The sequence below is a fragment of the Gobius niger genome (genome assembly GCF_951799975.1).
Source record: "Gobius niger genome assembly, chromosome: 12".
In the NCBI taxonomy this organism is placed as follows: domain Eukaryota; kingdom Metazoa; phylum Chordata; class Actinopteri; order Gobiiformes; family Gobiidae; genus Gobius; species Gobius niger.
This window is the reverse complement of record NC_136863.1, coordinates 14,079,250-14,100,669: the sequence shown is the minus strand read 5'-3', so window position 1 is coordinate 14,100,669 and position 21,420 is coordinate 14,079,250. Positions and strand designations below refer to the sequence as shown.

At 41.8% G+C, this 21,420-nt stretch overlaps 1 protein-coding gene across 2 annotated transcripts in view; it reads right to left on the bottom strand.

Annotated features, from left to right (window-relative positions):
- Positions 1–21,420, bottom strand: part of LOC306971833 (neural-cadherin-like) — a 98,665-nt gene that overhangs the window by 61,927 nt on the left and 15,318 nt on the right. For both annotated transcript variants that reach the window (XM_079568231.1, XM_079568232.1), the window contains exon 2: positions 3,266–3,463. In XM_079568231.1, the coding sequence (XP_079424357.1) occupies positions 3,266–3,463 (198 nt within the window). The remainder of the gene's footprint in view (positions 1–3,265; positions 3,464–21,420) is intronic.

The following is a 21,420-nucleotide window of genomic DNA, read 5'->3' as shown; positions in this document are numbered from 1 at the left end:
TAAATATTCATTGTCTACTAATGCAAACAGCTATTGTTACAAAATAAATTGTATCAAGCATAGCTACATTATGTTTATCTGGTATGTTGCTTTGCTGACGTACAAAAGAAAAACACAAAAGGCAGCAGTAAGTACACCCTCAAGGCTATATGCTTATCATAATGCAAATATAGAAAGACTATTTTACCATTAACCTGGGAGATTTCAGTGTACCATAAAAAGAAAACAGTCAAATGTGTATCACTGTACTTGATATTTCTTTGTGTGCTACATTTGACCACTTCTGCTTTGCAAGATATTAGTACATCCAAAGAAGATAAAAAAAAATAGGTCAGACAGATAGACCCCCTTCATCAAAAGGCCAGCCTCTCTCATCTCCTCCAGTCTTAACTGTTAAGTACATCATAAGAGGGTTAAAAGGTTTATTTACAACTTGGATTTACAAAAGTGCCTGCAAATGACTCTGAAGCGACAGCATTGTGTTTGAACAGACTCCACATGATGAATCTCTCTGCCTCCTACAGTTTATGGTCGACCAGGGGTGTCTTGTAGTAATTACGCTTTAAGTCCCATCAGGGAGCTGAGCGGTGGACTAATGCGAGTCACAGGGAAGTCGCTAGTGCTTTGTAAAGCCCCCATTGGCAGGATTAGAACACCCCCTGCCCCCCATTTCGACATAGAAACAAACCTCTATCCCCCCGAACCTCCAGGGGGTCCAGTGTGTTGGCAAACTTCCAAAGGCCCACCACGTGCACACCAGTGTGTTTGTGTGAAGCAGACTGATAGACAAGGATGCGGGAGAGCTACATAAACATGTGTGCGATCGCCTGTGGCAGTTCGGGCTGCTGCAGAGGAGACAAGCTGACAGAGAGACAGAGAAGCTAATGGACACCTAAACACTGTATGAATGCATGAATGACTGTGTGATCGCCGGTAGCTATCTGTCTGAGTGACTGCAGTGGTATCAGACTAAATGTGTTTACTTAGAAGATTGTAGTGTTTCCTGTCTCATATTAAAGAGGATGAATTAAAGACTGCAGTCAAGGTTGGGGTCAATGGTCTTGTTAAAATCAATTGCGGGTGTGACCTGTATACGATAAAAAAAAGCGTATATTTATGAGTCAAGCAATGTTGTCAGCATCGATAAAAACAGTTCATATGAAAGGTCACAGTTCCCAAAGTGGGGGTCGCGGACTCTTGGGGGTTGTGAGGTACTGAGCTGCGGGTCCCAAGTAGTCTCGCCAACCAGACTGCGCTTCTTTACAGAAGAGGGTCTGGCAACACTCCATTGCGCGCTTTCAAAGGAAGTGACGCAGCGATATGGAGCCTACCGACCAATCAGAGCAGCTCCCTGAATGGGCGTCACGTTGTTGCGCCTTTGTTTTGTAGTTTTTCAACACAAGCAACCACTTCACGTAATGCTCCGGTGTGCTTGTATTCTTAAGTTAAACGACAGAAGTCATTTACTGAACTCCGTGTGGCAGGAGCGCCATTGTTAATGTCCGAATGACTACAACTTTCTTGTCTCTGTTTCTGTCGTCACATCCGCTATGTTCTCATTGGCTGCTATGCGCTTCGGTTGTCCCACATTAGTCCCGCCTCAAGCAGTAGCTTTTCTATGACAGGGTCGCCAGACTAGTCTCCTGTTTATTAATTAATAAACATCGGAGATTAGTCTGGATGCCAGGCTAGGTCCCAAGATGATTTCAGAATAAAATAGAAAATATATATATTTGACACTATATTTTATGATTTTTTTTTTTAGAATAAACCTCAAAACCCCCGCCTTAGCCAAGATTTTTTTTGATTCGCTTTACCCAAATCCATAAAGTCTCCACAGCCTATACGCCAGTGTAATGCCTCATTTGAAAGCTAAGGCCTGCAAAATAGAGCTTTGTTTTGCTGCGTTGTCATCACTTTTTTTCGACTTTTTTTTCCATTGCTTTCTTGTTGGGTTTTCGTCACATTTTGCCACATCTTAATCAGTTTTTTCTTTTGTCACTTTTTCATCACGTTTTTTGTCACTTTTCTGTTGCTGTTTTGTTGCGTTTTTTGTCACACATCTTCGTCACTTTTTTCAAGAAGCCTTTAGATTTGGATAAAGCTAAACTGGGGAAAATGTGCTCAGTTCAGTTGGGGGTTAAGAGGTTATCCCCGCCTTCTCCAGTTCGGCTTTACCCGAATGTAAACATTTTTTGACTGGAGCTTACGGCCTAATAGGCCACTGTAACGCCTCATTTGAAAGCTAAGACCTACAGGACAGATCCAAGCTTCTTCCTCGTCATGTCCTTTTCGGCTGTGTTTGCATCACGTTGCTGTTGTTTTTTTGTTGTTTTCTTTACATGTTTTGGTCACATTTTTGTGGCTTGATAACACACACAAAAACGAAACGCAGCTAAAGAGCAATGAAAACGTGACAACAACGTAACACAACAAAACCAAAACGTCTATACTTGATAACAAGGAAGAAGCTTAGACGAGTTTTGTAGGTCTTAGCTTTCAAATGGGGTGTTACTCTGGCCTGTAAGCTCTGGTCGAGAAGCTCTTAGATTTGGGTAAAACTGGAAAAAATGTGTTCAAACACACATTAGATTTTATACTTTTTCTCCCTTTTTGTAATGTGGACTCACAAATGTTTGAATAGTTGTTTTTGGGGAGCGCGGCCTGACAATTTCAACATTGTTCACGCAATTATTTGGAAGATTTTGCTCAAAATTGTAGCTTGTTTTTCCTGGTTAAACATTTGTTATTCATTATTTTACCTTGGCAAAAGGTAAAACACCCTGTTCATGGATGGTCTCATAGCTTCCATTCTCACCAAGCCCCTCCCGTAATGAACTGAGTGTCTAAATAAACAACAACATCCGTTTTCTTCTTTGAATAGATCAAAAATTGTTGGCATGACAAACCAGCATGTTGGCAAATGGGAAAGGGAGAGAGAAACAACGCTTTTAACAGTCACAGACTCTGAAACAAAATAAAACACTGTTAGACACACTTGATTTTTCTTTGTCTGGACAAAACAATACAAGAAATTACCAAAAAGTTAAATTATACCCACTCACTCAGTTCCATTCGTGGCTATAAACTGACAGTTAAAGCAAAAAATCAGACCATTAAATGTTCACTTTAGAGGCTTTTCTGCAACCCCGAACTCACCGTACTGGGACATAATGACATAAAATCATAATTGTCCAATCTGCGGCAGTACTATTAGCGACGTTTTCAGAATTTTCTTGAAACGAGTGGTTGCATTCAAACCTACCGTCAGACAGAAAGTATTCCAGTTCTCCACTTCTGCCTTCATCCCCGTCATAAGCCTGGAGCTGGTAGACAAAGGTTCCCGTGGGGGCGTCCGGAGACACTACAGTCAGGTAGGGATAGGGCCTCATACTCCAGTCGGGAACGTTGTCGTTGACGTCGGCGATCTTCAGCTTAACCTTGTTCAGGTACCAGTCTGGGCCTTGGGGAGTGTGGGAGACAGTAACGGAGTCACAGTTACTCAAAGTGACAGCTGTCATGTGCGTGTGCATGTATTGAGGGAGACAAGCAGCCAGAGGAAACCGATGCACATTCAAGACACAACCAAATAAGGGGGAAAGGTATGTGATAGAAATCCTCCACTATAGCAGCTGACACAACATAATGCGGTGAGATTAGAATAAATTGTACATCTGGAGCATGTGTAGAGGAGAATAACACAAGGGTACTCTTCCAAGAAATCCCGCCACAGTCAGAACGTCACTTTTTCTGAAGTCAAAGAATTGTTTGGTGTCATAGGAAATAACAGACATTGTCCCAAACAAACTGATCCAAATTGATTCTTCATTTAAAACCAAAGACAGAAAGAAAAATAGTTGACACAATACTTTCTGTTTCATAGAATCAGAAGATTTCACATTTTGTAATAATATTTTTAACATCTAGATTCAACATAATTGTACTAAAACCGAGGTATATCTTGTGTGAAAATAGTAAATATGGTATGTTGTACTTTGACCAAGTGGAGAAAGTGTTGGCCGAGTGAATATCACTTGTGCATTGTGAAATTAGGTTAGGTTAAAAAAAAATATGAATATTTTTTTTCTTCCTAGTGCATAGCAGCAAGTTGCAGAGTAGGGTGAGATTTTTTCTTTTTTTCATGTTCAACTTCCCAAGAGATGTTGGCTGCACAATACACAGTATTGTCACAGCTTTTCAAAAAAAGCTGGAGAGGAAGGGTACAATTGCAACACAATGTCTGGGTCACAGTCACTAAATGTCTTTTTCCAATCCTTTTGTTTGACAATTGTCAGCCGCAGACAGTGCTGGCGCTGAATGTCAGGATTGGTAGTGGCTAGAGCTTGTGACGTCACCAAACCGTCTCCATCAAGAATTCCATCTTAGTCTTAAGACCCTGAATTCCCAAGAGAGGCTGCCTTAGCTCCAGTCACATCGTGCTGGTCTGTGTAAAGCTACCTTGATCTTCCCACGGGGGCCTGGCCGTGATGCCTTGTGGCTGCAGGCATTTTGTCGCCTGCACGCTGCCTCACTGGAGTGAATAAGAAGATTCCAGGAATCCAATTACCTACTCGCTTTCCCTGAGCCCTGCTAGACAGAGCAGGAGCACAGTAGATCCTTAGGACAAGCCACAAACAGGTGCATAACAGGACAGGAGTGAAGGCTGCCTAATGCCAGCAATGATAGCCAGTGTAATCTGCATAACACAATAGCACTATCTAGACACAATGTTTCGAGAACCTACTAAACTGCTGAATACCAAATCTGGGGCACTGTCGAGTCTATTCTTGCAAAATAGAGCGAGTCACTGAATAGTCAACTATAAGACACTGTTTCCGCAAATATGGGCTGTGATCTGGTGTCAACGTGGCATGAAGACATGTCAGAAGAGCTGCCAACCAGTTCAGCAGACTGGGCTCCACAGAGGCCATCTGCTTCACCCTAGAGAGACAACCCCTGCCAGGACAAACAGAGAGCCATGCATGCATGCACACAGAGCACATAGACAAAGAGTTGACATAGAGGCAGACAGCACAAACTCCTCCTGCACAGCACACACCTGACAAGACTGACACGAGCATGTCTCCCCGACACTTTCACAAACAAACAACGCACATATGTGAACCAAGGTTGGCTACCTGCAGACTAAAAGTAACTGTGGATTTCTAATCCTGTTATGTAAAAGGTCTCTGGTGTGTATCCAAAGGCTATATCTGCACTTTACAAAGCAAGACAAAAGCTTTCGTAGCTTCCTGCCCTCTAATTGAAATTGGTTTCACAAATGAGCAATTGTTTTTGTGTTAAATGTTGTGCGATCTTCATCTCAGTTGTATGAAACTGTATTCCTCCTCAGAACTACGAACACATATGGCATGAACATTAACAGAGTTTAATGCTTCTATTCATCTTTTATGGCGTATTCTACAGCCATTCCGGCTTCACTGGACTGGAAAGCGCAAAGCCAGCTGACATCACAGCCTCTATTTCTATTTTAACCGGCTTACAGTTAAGAGGCATTTTGATGAAAAATGCTATGTGTTGCTCTCTGGACTAGCAGTGGAACACTCACTAGTGAAACACAATAGCTCTAAAGTGTGTGACAGCTCTTAAAAGGATTGTTAGAGGGATAATAACAGAGGCTGGGGCAACTTGGAGCATAGAATTAATCTAGCTTTCTTCACAGCTTTAAAGTTGCACAGCTGAGGGAGAACTTCTGACTCTGATCTGACGATAGTTGGTTTGGGATAAATAGCCACTGTATCGCGGGGGCAGAGAAACCAATCAATGTTCTGATGTTATCGCCTAGAACGTCGACAGCAGCAGTTTATGCAATTTAAGCCAGATGATCCTGCGCTTCAAGATAGAACAATCCTTTCGTGATGAATAAGGAGAAGGGATAATGATTCTGTTGCGGAGTAGGAGGGTTTAAAAGGCACTTAATCAAAAGGAAATCAGAGCTTGGGCACTTAACATTTAGTTGACTATCAAATCTTTGTGAGGGAAGTGCACGAGACACATCCCAGCCTTCTGCTTGTTGGTTGCCTTTGCCAGCTCTGTCTCTGTGGTAATGGCAGAGATGATTTTACAAGGCTCCATCTAATTAGCTTGTTACAGAGAGACTAATCAAAGCCAAGGCAGATAATGAGACACTATCAGCGCTGGAATTATAATGTAGGATCCACTGTTGTGCACGGCTGCGCTTTTCGTGGACAGGTTTCCCGCCGCATACAGCGCGTTTTATTTCTCCGGTACAAAAGTCCGGGGAGGCAGAGATTGGCGGCACTCCACGACACCAAAGTAACAACGCCTTTGAAAAAGTGGTGGAAGAGATTTGATCAAATATCTGGGCAAGTGCTTAGGCTTAGAGGCTCCAGCGGATTTTTCAAAGTAAATAGACTCTCCGGTGTTACGAGAGGAAGGATGGCCCATACATTCCCCCCCCCACACACACACACACACAAACACACACACGCACACACACACACAATCCCATACAGATAAAAGCGTCCAAAATGTATCATAAAAAGGTGGATGACAGGGCTACAGGGAATACATGGAGCGTATGTTTGGTTCAGAAGTTCTATATCGCAGCGGGCCATTCTGTTGATGTTTCCCGCTGTTAATCCTTTCCTTGGGTAGACTCTATATAAAGCTGCTAAGTGGCTTGGGAGGGGAAAAAAAAAAAAAAAGTTGTCTCAAGTGCTTCTGTGCGCATATAGTACAGTAGGCAGCCGGAACAGAGCAAGGACACGGTATGTTTGTGTGGGTAGCAGTTGAGAGGGTGATGCGGAGAATATCTATGGAGGAGGAAGGGTAAAAAAAAGGGGGATAAAAGAGGATGGTGTTGAAAGCATTGTGTGATTCCTTGCACGAAATGAAAAATAACTTTACAGCCAGACATAAGCAGCGGGGAACAGCAAACAGCGGATTCTTCTTGGGGCACTGGTGTTTAGCAGGCAGACCGCGCAAGGAGAAAATTAAGACGCACACATAGTCGTATAATTAATATCAGGGATTTATTATGGTTCCCTTGTTGCTCCAGCGTCCATTGAGGGAGGTTATTAAAAACAAACATTTCTGCGGCGGAATTAAACGAAACGCATCTACCAGCATAAATATCAATGGCCCATGTGAGACCGCGCGCGGGACTTTCAGGGGCGCCTTTTTCTCATCACGCCGAGTTTGAATGGAAAGTGAATATCAGCTCAATGGGGGAGTAATAAGGTACATTAACCAAAATGTTTGCGGTGTTAAAGAGGCTCTATTCTAAGCCGCCCACCACGCCATCTCCCGCGCTCAAAGCAGAGTGTGAGGCCGTCAGCAGGAGATCAGCGCGCACTAAAAGCACCAGGGACAGGAATCTATTAACTCCTGGATGCTGGCTGGCACCTCGCTCGCACCCTCTAGCCGGACCGCCTGTTTTTTTTGTTTATTTTGAACGGCTGACACACAAACCACGTAAACGCCTGAGCTGGCATTTCAAATCTCCACGGTAATTACACAGAGGAGGCAGTCAAATTCTGCACATTTTTTTTTTTAAACAGTGGCACTGCAACCCCGCTGGTATGGATGTGACAAAGTGTTCAATTTAAAAGGCAGAAGGTATTGCCGAAAGTAATCCTATATGTATTATAAACAGGATTTGGGAATAAATTACACAGCGAAATTGTTGCATATGTAAATAATAAATTAGTCACGCAGAGTCAGCCAAATAGCCTGGGCGTGAGCATGAATGCGATGTGTACATGGCACCAGTATGGAGATTAGACAGGTTACAAGGTTTTGCAATGTAAACATTCAACATGAGGCCTTTTTAATAGGACAGTGATTGATGTTTGTAATAACATATGTTAGAACGAAGACCGAATTTCAGTCTTGCTTGCAATAGGGTGGTGAAGTTACGACAGGGGTGTCCAACCTTTCTATCCCACATGAGCTACTTTTACAGAATAAATATTTCAGTATACAATTCTCAAATGCCTACAGGCTTTTTACAGCCAACTTTTTTTCTTGTAAAGGCATGAAATTAGTTTTGTCCTTCTTGAGTGTAGAGTAAAAGCAGCCATTTGCAAAAAAAAATCCATTTTTATTGAACATGTAATAGCAGGGTGGTTATTGTTAGCATTACAGTAAAGCTCCACTTTGCTGCCTGAAAGTTAAACGTGTCTATAAACTCATCCCTGTGAACAACGGATGTTAGAAATGCATTTGGACACTGAATGATTTTGTGTGCCGCTTCATTGTGACACTGACACAAAAACATCAGGTACAGGGCTTTTAAGTGCTTAAGCGGAGTACAATTTGTAGTTGTGATATTTATGTTCAACATGCTCACATTTCCATCAGTTGGTGCAAGGTATCTTTAAATGTAACCTAGAGAAGCGGTTCTCGACTGGTGGTTTCGGAGCCCTAAAGTGCCAGTTTTCGGCGGGTCTCATGCCTCTCCCAGAAAACATTTATTTTAACGCTAGTGCACAGAAAATGTATCTGCATCACTGCTATCAGATTGTTTTCATAATTTCAGCATTTTTTCATTTGCTTATTTAATGCTTATTAACAATATGCAAAGAAATTACAATATTTTACGTTATATTTTAATAGGTATACTAGGGCAGCAATTAGCACTCTTGCTTCACAGCGGGTTCGATTCCCACCTGGACGGGGCCTTTCTATGAGGAGTTTGCATGGTGTCCCCGTGTCTGCCTACGTTTCCTGCGGGTTCTCCGGTTTCCCGTACGACTAAAAACACGTACAATAGACCAGAAGATGAGAGTGTGAGTGGTTAGTTGTGGTTAGAGGGGCCGATGGTGCAAATTTTCAGTCTCACTTCCATCAGCTGACCCTGGGGCAGCTGTGGGTACAATAGTAGCTTACCACTGTTAAAGGATAACATTAAATCGCTATTTATCATATTGGGTCAAGCTGTAAAGTCGTACTATCTCTGTCGTAGCCTTGACTGTGGTGCTCAGGAGCCCACTCTCAGCCACTGAATATTTGCTTACGTATCAGTATGACACTCTGAGAGGGTATTTATCCTTTTTCTGTGGAAGCATAGACAGACTTGAATGGTAGGACTAGTGCAATGTCTCGAGTTCATGTCTCCAGGTCCCGTACCCATGGTAAATAAACATCTCCTGTATAAGACAGACTGCTGCCTATTTTTCATCTATCCTCTCGAACACCATTGTTAATTCTCCAACAACCACCACTGAGTATGGTGTGAATTAATAATTATCACAGTGTAGCTCTATGACAACCAGGTTTCACAACTTTCAGGGAGGAAAACTGTCACTTGGTGACATTTTCAACCACTGACTGAGATAACTTAAACAGCAAAGCCTATATCAGTGCAAACGATTAGTCAACCAATCTATCCATATATCCATTTGCTGTTTTAATCCATTTGCCGTTTTAATCCATTTGCCTTCTATATAATCTTTTTCAAAGATTATATAGAAGAAAAAACACTCCACCTCCAAACTCCAACTCCACAAAATGTAAATCAAAGCTTCTTTTTAATCAAATGTCGGTGGCAAGTCCTCATCACTGAACCCGGGGGCTCCCCAAGGCTGTGTACTGAGCCCCCTCCTGTTCACTCTGCTGACCCATGACCGCACTCCAAAGTACGACTCAAACCTCTTCATCAAGTTTGCAGACGACACAACAGCAGTGGGTCTCATCAGCAACTAGAGAGTTTGAACATGTGGTGAACACAGAACAATCTCTCACTTTATATTCATGCTTTTTGAAAAAAATAAATGTCCATGAAAGCAGAGACATATATATATATAGGCGGTCTCTTTTTTCCTCCAAGCTCAGGTCCTCTACCAGAGGCCTGGGAGCTTGAGGGTTCTGCGCAGTATCTTTGCTGTTCCTAGAACTGCACTTTTCTGGACCGAGATGTCTGATGTATTTCCTGGGATCTGCTGGAGCCACGCCTCCAGTTTGGGGGTCACTGCCCCGAGTGCCCCAACGACCACGGGCACCACTGATGCCTTCACCGTCCAGGTTTTCTCCAGCTCTTCTCTGAGCCCCTGGTATTTTTCTAGTTTCTCGTGTTCCTTTTTCCTCATGTTGAAGTCGCTTGGTATTGCTATGTCGACCACAACGGCTTTCCTCTGCTCTTTGTCCACCACCACAATGTCCGGTTGGTTCGCCATTACCATTTTGTCCGTCTGTATCTGGAAGTCCCACAAGATCTTGGCTGGGTAATTCTTTTCCACCTTTGGAGGTGTTTCCCACTTTGACCTTGGGGTTTCCAGCCCATACTCTGCACAGATGTTCCTGTACACTATACCAGCCACTTGGTTATGACGTTCCATGTAAGCTTTCCCTGCCAGCATCTTACACCCTGCAGTTATGTGCTGGATTGTGTCATTGGCCTCTTTGCACAGTCTACACCTGGGGTCTTGTCTGGTCTTGTCTGGTAATTGTACGGCAGTGCGCTCCGCGCACTGCCGTACAATTACAATAGGCCCGAGCCCTGCCAGGCCGCTCGGGCCTAATAATAATAATAATAATACTAATAATAATAATAATAATAATAATGATAATGATAATGATAATGATAATGATAATGATAATGATATTAATAATAATGATAATAGTAATAATAATATTGGCTTACACTAGTATTGCACTTTACAGACCAGGTTGACAAGTTTCTCAAGAAGCTACACTGTAATATTCATCCACTCCATATTGGTCGTCTTTTGTAACCACAGCTGCCCTGGGGTAGACTGGCAGAAGTGAGGCAGCCAATCTGCGCTGTCAGCTCATTAAACCACCAGCAGCCACTCACACTGTACATACACAGAGGTAACAGGCAAGAGGGTGTCTTTTACTAAGAAGACAGTCTGCACTTCCAACCATCTAAGGTCCTCCCCGCTCATAAAAGTATTCGGTCACTAATATTAGAAGGCTGTCCCACCTTGTATATTTTTAGCCAAATTGCCCATAAAGGCATAACATTTATTCGAAACTGCATGTATCCCACTTGGTTCATAGGAAGTGACAGGGCCATATGCATCTCCACAAGTCTCTCTGCAGCTGTCCATAAGCCCCAGAGCCTGAGGCGTGTCACCACTAAACTGTAACCACTGCCCACTTTCACACCATCATTACAGATGCCCAGACATCTGCACAATGCGATTAGAGTCTCACTGCTGAAGAAAGAGTGGATGGAAGGAAGTGCGGTGTATAGTCCTAAAACATTCTATACCGATTAGTCTGTGAAAATGCATATGAGGCTTAGGAATGCAAACTAAGACTGACCTTCTGTAAAGGTTATTTCGGACTAAAAAGCAAAATGCCTGACCAGCATAATCCATGAACTTTGAACATGTCGGAAACTTATTTTTTTTCCCAACAGACAAAATTTCTCTTCGCAGGAAACATGAAATGCATGCTTAGACTTAGACAAACTGTATTGATCCACAGGGGGAAATTACATGGTTCACAGTAGCTCAATTACACAACAAACCGTTCTTGAAAGAAAATATTGAAATTAAATTAGCGGAAAAACGCAACAAAGCCCATCCTGTATGAAGCTGTTTGTGCTTCTGGCATTCAGATCAACAAAAGCACTGGGAACAAGACGTGCGACCTTATCTTGACACAAATCAGCAAAAAATACAAAAAAATAAAATAAAATTGTGCATGACGGGAGCATTACTCACTTTCAGAGCGACACAAAAAGAATGGAAGTAATTGTCTTGTCTCCAGTGCAGATCAGTTCTAGTTGTACTTTTCAGGTTTGGAGACAGAAGAGGGTCAAAACTCACAACATAGTTTAGTGCTATGCTATTGGCAGCACAAGCTAATAAGGACATACAAACATATAATGATCTGCCATCATAGATCCTTCCACTAATCCATAATAATGACGTACGTGGGAAGCAGTTGCGATTAGCGGTGAATATATCAATGGTAATGTTAATCTATAGGATTCCAAACCAGTGTTACCATGGCGTTTTGACCTCCAAGAATGTCACATGAAAACTATCTATTATGTTTTTTATAAAGTAAATTACTACTACAAATTCTTAAAGAGACTTCCGAGACATCCAAGCATGTCAAAACTGTTGACATCCGCACACGCTTTCTGAAGATCACGTAGTTATTATTATTTATGGATGTTAGGCTAGGATTCTATTATGGATGCACCGATGCACTGAAGTGTTATTGTCAGTTTATATTCCGCCGTGACATGTAAGCAAAGCCGATTTTTAAGCCATCTTATCAGTGTGACACATTACCACAGTCATACTTTTAACTTTGTAGCTTCAGCCATGATGAGAGGGAGTGATTGCTTGCGAGACATGTAAAGCTGACTGACCAAATATTTCTGAAAAAAGTTTCTAGTGTTGACATAAAGTAAATTATGGAATCTGCTTAAGATAACGAGAACATTGCATCTTTTATTTACCATGAGACTCAAACGAAGCGGGATGATTATTTTCAAGCCGATAACTGTCAATGTAGCCAGCTGAAATTTGCATCCAACCCGAATGTTTGGCTGCATCTGAAAAAAGATGTGAGTCATGCTGTTGTGCGTCTTTTCAGGCGTCTTCATCATAGGCTTCTCCAAAAGAGAATAGGATACATAAGCACTTTTGTTCTTACAGAGGGCTATCCATTTGAAGACAGCATTCAAATAGCATTTCTCTTTCAGATATAATGCTTTTGGGAAATAAATAAGCCTATACCATTTCCATGATGTTATTTCACAGCAAAATAAAACCACATCGTAGCAGAGATAGAGTCTCTTTCTCCTCCCTTGAGTCCTTGATAGACAAAGGACAGCCTATTGATTCTTGACTTTGGCTCTATATAATCAATATAGGGCAAAGAAAACTCTGATTGTGTGTCTGAAAGCCAGCAATTTGAATGACTTCCTAAACTCTACTTAAGCACACCGTCTTTGATTTGCACAAAACACAAAAGCGGTTGTTACCAGAAGTCACACACAGCACACAGAAGTCAACCGATCACACTGCCCATGGACCATCTCCCCACACACCAACTACACACCTACTAATGACACTTAGTGCCTGCACTCAGTCGACACACATCGCTTAATGTTTCTCTTACGTCACATGGACAGCACAGACAAGGCCTTCACTGTGGCGGCTCAAGTTATCTTGTTTATGCCTTTGTTGGCCTTTGACACGCCACACATAACACATTGGTTACCTGATTGAAGGCCACTTTTCACTTAAACAGGACATGTCAGTGTCAAATGTCAGAGTGAGTGTCTAAAATCATTGTGCAATGTCTTCTCTTGAGATAATTGCATGCGTAGTAAGTATTGTGTTGAGAAAATAAAGTGATTCCATGAAAGTCAGTATATTTTTTGTGGATGAGAATGAGAGAAAGACACATGACGATGAGAACACTTGTATACGGAATTGAACCCTGGTCTATGACCTGATCACTTAGATGTGAAACATGCGGTGTTGTATTGAAGACATGAACTTAAGTTTCCATGCCCGATTTGTCTGCAAATGATGAATGTCCAATGCTATTGTTATGTCCATATCAAATAAACAAATGTTGTGTCCCAGGGACAAATGAAGAGTATGCACACTTGCTACACACTGAGATGTTAGAGATACAATTTTTGTAACAATATTTCTTTTGAATTCAGACAGTGAAAGAGAAAATATCTCCTGTACAACATTTGATTATTATCAGAATTCTGAAGTGTATCATACTGTGGTACATATTTCTGCATGTGGTTAAAATTTTCACGTTTCATGTTTTACACACTTGGGTCATTTTCCCAAGCATTTTCTCATGTGCAAAGTTTGTTACTCAGCAGCAATCATTTACAAATCAGTTTCCATATACAGTTACACACGCAATTTCAAATTGTAAATTACTGTAGATGCAACACAAATATGCAATTTTCCAGCTTGTCTTTGTTGTTTTTTATTTTGTCAGGACACGTTCATCCTGGCCTATTGTGCATTTTAGTGGTAGGGGATACCGGAGAACCCGGAGGAAACCTAGGCAGAAACAGGGAGGGCATGCAAACTCCACATAGAAAGGCTCCGTCCAGGTGGGAATCGAACCTGGGACCTTCTTGCTGTGAAGCACAAGCACTAACCGCTGCACCACCCCAATGAAATTACCTCAATAGTGTGACTTCTAGTTGAAGCCATCATAATACTGTAAATATTTATAAAATGAATGCAGAATGACACCACATATTGTACATAGCATGTGATGTATGTTTTTACAGTTTCATATAGTCTGCTTGGCTTAACAAAACAGTTAAAGCTAAAATACTTGTTAATTTTTTTTGTGTGTGTGTTGTGTTTTGTTTGTTAAATGTTATGTGCCCAGTGGTCGACAGAACACGACATTCAGAGTAAGCTCCTTGGCAAAAAGGAACTAACAGCTCATGTGAAAATGTGAAAACCTTTTACTTTAGCTCTAGTACTGGATTCTATTTATATAAACAACAAAGTGAAGCATTCTTCACGGCTGTGTGTGACATAATACATAATTACAATGAGTTGATGGAGACTTTCTTTTCTCAATGTACGATGAAACAAGGTTGCTACTGTAGCGTGTGAGGGTGACCTATGCCCTATCGCCATGGTTTACCGCATACCAGAGATGAACAAATACCCCACTCCAAAACCCCCCGACCATTTTATGGCATTGGAATTTCTTCACTTCCTGTTTTGTGAATGGCTGATCAGATCAAACACAGTTCAGCACAAATGAAGACTGTGACGATCTTATCCTCACAACCAGAGATGAGAACTCTTTATTGACCTTCGAATTGGACTAAAGACTGAATCTCAAACATCTGATTTGAGTAATAAGCCAATTCTTTAATTCATGGACAGTGAGAATAAACTCAACCAATCTGTTCTAATGATGAATTCTTCCCAAGGTCAACAAAAATGCAATGTACATACATAGTGTCGAAATGTTGGTAATGCATTTGGAAAGTTTGTGAAGTTGTTAATGTGTTTATTGCAATAGAAATGTATTTCCTGAATTCTCTCCCAAGATAAGCCTTCCTCCCACCGTGACTTGGGCCCCAATCATATCAAGTTACGGACTGAATCGATTGGTCGAGTCCCGCGAAGACAAAGGGGCCGCCCCCGGCCCCTTTGTCCTTACCCTTCCTTTTTTATTAAAGGAAGGGTAAGGAAGTAGTTCCTGTTGTTGTGAGAGTTGGACAGTTGAGTTTCTGTTGGAGTTCAGACACACGGAGAAGGGAGATGGCAGGAAGGGATAAGCACATGGCGACATCCCCGACTGAACTCTGACCTCTCTTTGTCTCAGATGGACCACAAGAATCTTTAAGTTTGAGCCCGTCATTTGACGTGATATGTAACTATCAGTTACTTCTTTTAAGAACAGTTGCATTTTTCCTACAAGACAACAACATTTTGATCGCTGAGCTTTGAGCGCAACCATTTTGAGTCTTGCTTGTCAAGCTAAATTCCCAAGGCCCAGAGGAGCTGGAGACAGACCCCCCGCCCCGCCTGCATCAGCTTGAGATTGCCACCCGAGAGACCACGACCAAAGCCCGTCAGACACCAGGACTTTGGACCACAGTCGGCGTGGAAAACCTTTCTCTCACGGTCGTAAGCGCATCTCACAGACCTGGCTCAATAAGACCCACATAACTTCTACGCAAACCACCTTACTGACTTTCAGATACAATTTTAGAACATTTTATCTGATTATTCATCCTGTTAGCCTTCTAGGTTATCCTGTTTGCACTTTAATATTTAATGCCGTCTGTTAATTGATTTTGATCATTAAACCTCCATAAACCACAGTTTGCTTTGGTAATGTCTGTGTTTATTATTTCAATGTGTACGTTCAAGACCTTACTTCCTTCAGATAAATCTGTAGTTTAGCCTCCTATTCTTACTTTTATTCTGTTCGCTTTTCGAACTGGTGCCCCGTTAAATTTTTAAGGCTAATCTACAACCTATTAATTAATTAATAAACAGATTAATTGATTAATAAACCCTCATACCCTACACTACGATTCAAACAGACACTTGGTATAGAAATGATAAGAAGTCAAGCATGTACATTGCAATCTATTGTGCACTCAACCTCCATCCACCCACTGACCCACACAACGCAGAAAATGACATGACCGTGTGCGCCGCAGTTTACAGCAGGCAAAAGTCATTTGAAAAGGTGGCAACAAGAATTAATCTAAATGACGCTGCGAGATGGAATATTCTAGTTCAATCTCGAGTAAAAGGACATAAGATGTGAATTGTTTGGCCCTTGTCAGTCTGCTTTGTGACTTTCTGTGGGTCTCTGGTGCTGTACCCATGTATGTTCTCCGTGCTTGTGCAGGGCTTTGGCATGGTGGAGCTGTTGACTTGTGCGTTGGATGTTCACTCGTGTGTGTTTGAGTTCTGTCCCTTCTCCATGTACAGTGAGTTGTCTGTTATGTTACTCTGAGTGAAACTGTGTAGTCTGTAGATGTTTTTCTACTGTGTATGTTTTTTTTCAACAACTACTATATTGGGTTAAGTGGGAAAAGCAGAAAGCTCAAAGAAATCCTCTGAATCTCAACAACAAAAAGGGAAGGTGTGCAGGGCAGGCTTGAGCAGAGTGGGAGAAATGGCTGTTAATACCGTGTTGTGTTTTTCCTTCTCGCCAGGGAGGTGCAGTGTTCAGACTGCAGCTTTCATTTGGTCATTAGTCTCTATCAGCGCCCGTCTGTTAGTGTTACTATGTGTCAGAGCACTATCTTTCTCTTTACCCGTGGCTTGATGATGGAGAGGTAATTTTAGTTTCATACTGGTGTAGCTGTAATGATGACGATAGGGGAGCTGAGAGCATATGGGGGTGAAAATACTCATTCCCTCAACAGTAGGGATGGTACAAGAGCACTCCCTCACATGTCTGCATGTTTTACTGTGCATCCTGTGTGCGACTGTGAGTGGAAATGCTGGATAGTGTTGAACTCTCACTTTGGTCTGATCACATAATGGACTGTTAATGGAGAATAATGAGGAAGTTCTTTATGGCAGATGTGCCCTCTGTGGAACTACCTTTCACCTTCTGTCTGTAAAAGAGTCTTGAATACGGCATGTACAGTTGTGCTCAAAGGCTTACATACCCTGGGAGATTTTACAGAGAATATGAAATATAACACAAAAAGGTTTTATTTTCACTTATAGTTAGTGGTTGTGCAAATCAATTTATGGTCAAACAACTGAGTTTACTAGTTTTTAAATCATAGTGATAATTGAAACTGCCAAAATGACCCTGATCAAAAGTTTACATACCCCAGTTCTTAATGCTGTGTATTGGCCCCTTTAACATCAATGACTTAGATTCTTTGTGATAGTTGTGGATGTGCCTCTTTATTTCCTCAGATGGTAAAGCTGGCCATTCATTTTGGCAAAAAGCCTCCAGTTCCTGTAAATTCCTGGGCTGTCTTGCACGTTTGAGATCTCCCCAGGGTGGCTCAGTGATATTGAGGTCAGAAGACTGAGGTGGCCACTCCAGAACCTTCACTCTATTCTGCTGGAGCCAATGCGAGGTCGACTTGGCCTTGTGCTTTGGATCGCTGTCATGTTGGAACGTCCAAGTGCGTCCCATGTGCAGCTTCCGGGATGATGAGTGCAACTTTTCCTCCAGTATTTTTTAAAAACATGCTGCATTCATCCATTTTAATTTAGTTCCCTGTGCCATTGTAGCTCAGACATCCCCAAAACATCAGTGATAGGAATGGTGCACCGTTCATCACAGGCCTTGTTGAATCCTCCAAATGTAACGTTTATGGTTATGGCCAAAAAGTTCCATTTTGTTTTCATCATTCCTAATGACATTGTTTCAGAAATGTTTACACTTGTCTCTGTGCTGCTTAGCATATTGTAATTCTTTGAGGGATTTGCGAAGTAATAACTTTCTTCTGGCGACTTGACCATGCGGCCCATTGTTCTTTTTTTGTCTTGTATTTCAGCTGAAGTTATCTCTTGGTTTTTGTTTCCATCCAAAATTTTCCAGCCAGTTTTTACTGAATGTTTTCTTGGTCGACCTGACCATGGTTTGGCTTCAGCAGAATCCAGCATTTTCCACTTAGAGTTTGAGCACTGCTGATTGGCATTCTAAGTGCCTCAGATTTTTTAATAACCCTTTCCCATTTTAGACACTACCTTTTCTCGCAGATCCTTTGACAATTCTTTGGCTTTCCTCATGACTCAAAAACCAGAAACGCCAGTGCAGCACTGGATGAAAGATGCAAGAGTCTGTCAAACTCACACACCTTTTATACACAGACAGTAACATCAAACACAGATCAGTAGCCATTGGTTGGTGTCCACTTTTGTGCATATTATCAGGCAAAGACCACCAGGGTATGTAAACTTTTGATCAGGGTCATTTTGGTAGTTTCTTTTTTCATTATGATTTAAAAAGAGTTCACTTGGTTGTTTGATCATAAATGGCTCCATCATATAGTATGAGTGAAAAAAACCTTTTTGTGTTACTATTTATATTGTCTGAAAAATAGACAAAAAATCAAAATTCTGCCATGGTACGTAAACTTTTGAGCACAACTGTAAATACTGTATGGTACGGAGGAGCTGATTAATCCCTATATTTCAGTGTTAAATCACCAGTCAAATGTTGTGCCCCAAAAGAATAAAAGTATCATTTCCACATTGCACCTAAAGTCACATTAAATGACAAAAGCCCAGGCAGTGTCAGCCAGGCCCAAAATCTGTTACAGGCCCATCTTCTTCACTGGAGTGTGAAATTATTTTAGCTCTCTGCTCATTATAGGATTTTAAAATGCATTATAGTTAGGCCTTTTATGGTGTGCCGCAGCATTAATTCAATTTGCCCCATTCACGCTTTCTTATTATCACACTCAGTTCAAGCTACAGGGGGAGGAAGCTGCTGAGCAGTGCTCCTCAGCCTTATCTCTAAAGGATATAAACTACAGTACCCAGCTCAATCAGAGCGGCCCGGACTGTTCCATCCATTCATCTGCTTGCCTCAGTCTCGCTCGGCTCTTTTCAGACGCCGCTTCCCGTGGCGACCCCCATCTCTCTTCCACACCGTCCCACTCTCCATTTCCCTCTCTGTTCGTGATGGATGGGGCTGTCCTCAGACCCCTCTAGATATCTGCCCATACAAAAGTGTATATACTGTAGGTAAACAAACACACATGCACAGGCTCACGCACGCTCATGAAGTAGTTGGGGGGAAAATTGGTGGGAGTGAGCTCAGGGCCAGGCAGAAGCAACAGACGGAGCTTCAAAGATTTAATGGAAAACAAGGCACATAGTATGGGTGAGACAGCATTAATCTATCACTGAAACTAGGACCTGAGTGTCTCTGTTTGTTTAGCACAACACACAGGGAGCAATGCCGAGCACACCATCAATGGCCACTTTTGTTTGAAGCTTCTTCAATGAGATGCATATTGGAAATGTATAAGGTACTGCATTAGTACATGGGCATAACTGTGTGACAGTCTTCGTCCAATGTAGAGACATGCACGAATAGGCATGTATGAATGTAGAAAATATGCATGGACATGGTTTGTTCATTGTCTGTATTGTACATACATGTTACACACCAGAGTAGTCACATGCATTTCACTATAATGCAGCATGTGACTTGAGCATGGCTTATGGGTAATGGAAAAGAGGAAGAGGGGATGAGAATAAAATCCTCATTTAGATATCTAATCCAGTGAGCAGTCTGTCCTGTGTGGACCATCATCTCCCATCATTAGCAGCAGGCCGGCAAGATTAAACTAGATCAATGTTTATCACCCACTGTGTGCGAGTGAACCGAAGTGTTAAACTCCCCTACCTCATCACGATTTATCACAATATGTGCACTGCCCATAGAGCAGTTAACCACCAAATACCACCATTTGTTTATCTGGCATATGCTAAAGAGCGCCATAAATGCCCGTCACTCACAAATCTAGAATAATGCCGACATTTGCCCTTCTCCACACTGGACCAGGATTAGCCCATTTTAATATTTAAACATAAGCAGATGGATTTGATGGAACTGAATTATCTGACACCCAAACGCAATATTATGACAAGCCGACAGACTCATTTATATTTTGCTTAATCGTATAATAGTAACAGGACCTTTAGGAATGACCCCATCTTTAAAGTCATTTCTCTTCAACAGGAGATATCAATCAATGGATGGTGCAGCCATGAGCAACAAGGTCCAGGGTTTGTTCCCCTTGGCCGTATGGGTCCAGAACAAAGAGTCTGGTAAAACATTGCCAGACTCTAAGCACAAGATAAGAGTCAGAGCACAACAAGCAAACATTAATATGTTTAAGTATTCGCGGAGCAGACACTGGTCCTGACCCTTAATGTGTGGCAGTGGTGCATGTCTTCTACAGAAAGTCTGGCACTGCTAACAGCAAGAATCCTTATCCCATCGCTCTCAGCACATCATAAGACTGTAGAGACCATATGGTCTGATTAGTCCACAAAATTAAGCCCCACTGTCGAGGCAGACACAAAGATTCAATTCACGGCATCCATCCAGAGCTGCCACAAATTGGTGACTGAAGCGCCGGATAAACACTCCAAACCTTCTCCACATGCAAGCCCACCATGCACACATCACTGTAAATTACAAATGGGGGCAGGGAACAAAAGCACAAAGAGATGTAAAACCTGGATGAAAAAACAATATAGGGGAGGAAATAATAATGCATTGTACGTCCATCTTCTTTGCATATTTCTGCATCTGATTTATTAAAAAATAAAATAAAAATCTGTCCAACTGAAGGGCACCTGCAACAGTAATGTGCGCTTCTTTTTTTATTCAGCAACATTTGCTTGATAGGTATAAGACAGTGAAAGACATACGAAAGATTTTTTAAATTATGCCTCTGAAGGACTTTTTGGTGAAGCAACCGGTTTTTCTACACAATATGTTTTCTGTGTTATTTTGATGGACTTCTGTCTTCTCTCAGCACTCAGCATGTTCTGGAGTCTGTGTGTGTTTTTTATTGGTAATTACTTCATTCAATTGTGACAAATCCAAGCATATGGAGGGCGACATCTCCAAATACATTTTGTATTCTGTACAAAATGTATTGTTTTATGACTAAAGTCAGAATAAAATGTGCATTTCTGTCACTTCCCCGTGTAAAGCTATCTCCTTTTCAACAAATGGCACACTCTCACTGTGCAAAATGGTGTCATGCAATTACCACAATTTCTGCAATCTGCGTATTTTCCTCCAAAGCATAGTTCAGGGGGTGTCAAAACATCTCAGTGGGCAACTTGGCCAGCCAAGTGATCTTTGTTTTTGTGGTGCTTTTAAAGCTCCTTCTTCAGTTCACAGGAAAGGCTTTAAAAGTTGTCTCTGTCCTGTGTGTTTATCAGTGCGTCCTCTGGCCACCGCCAATGAAGCCACAGC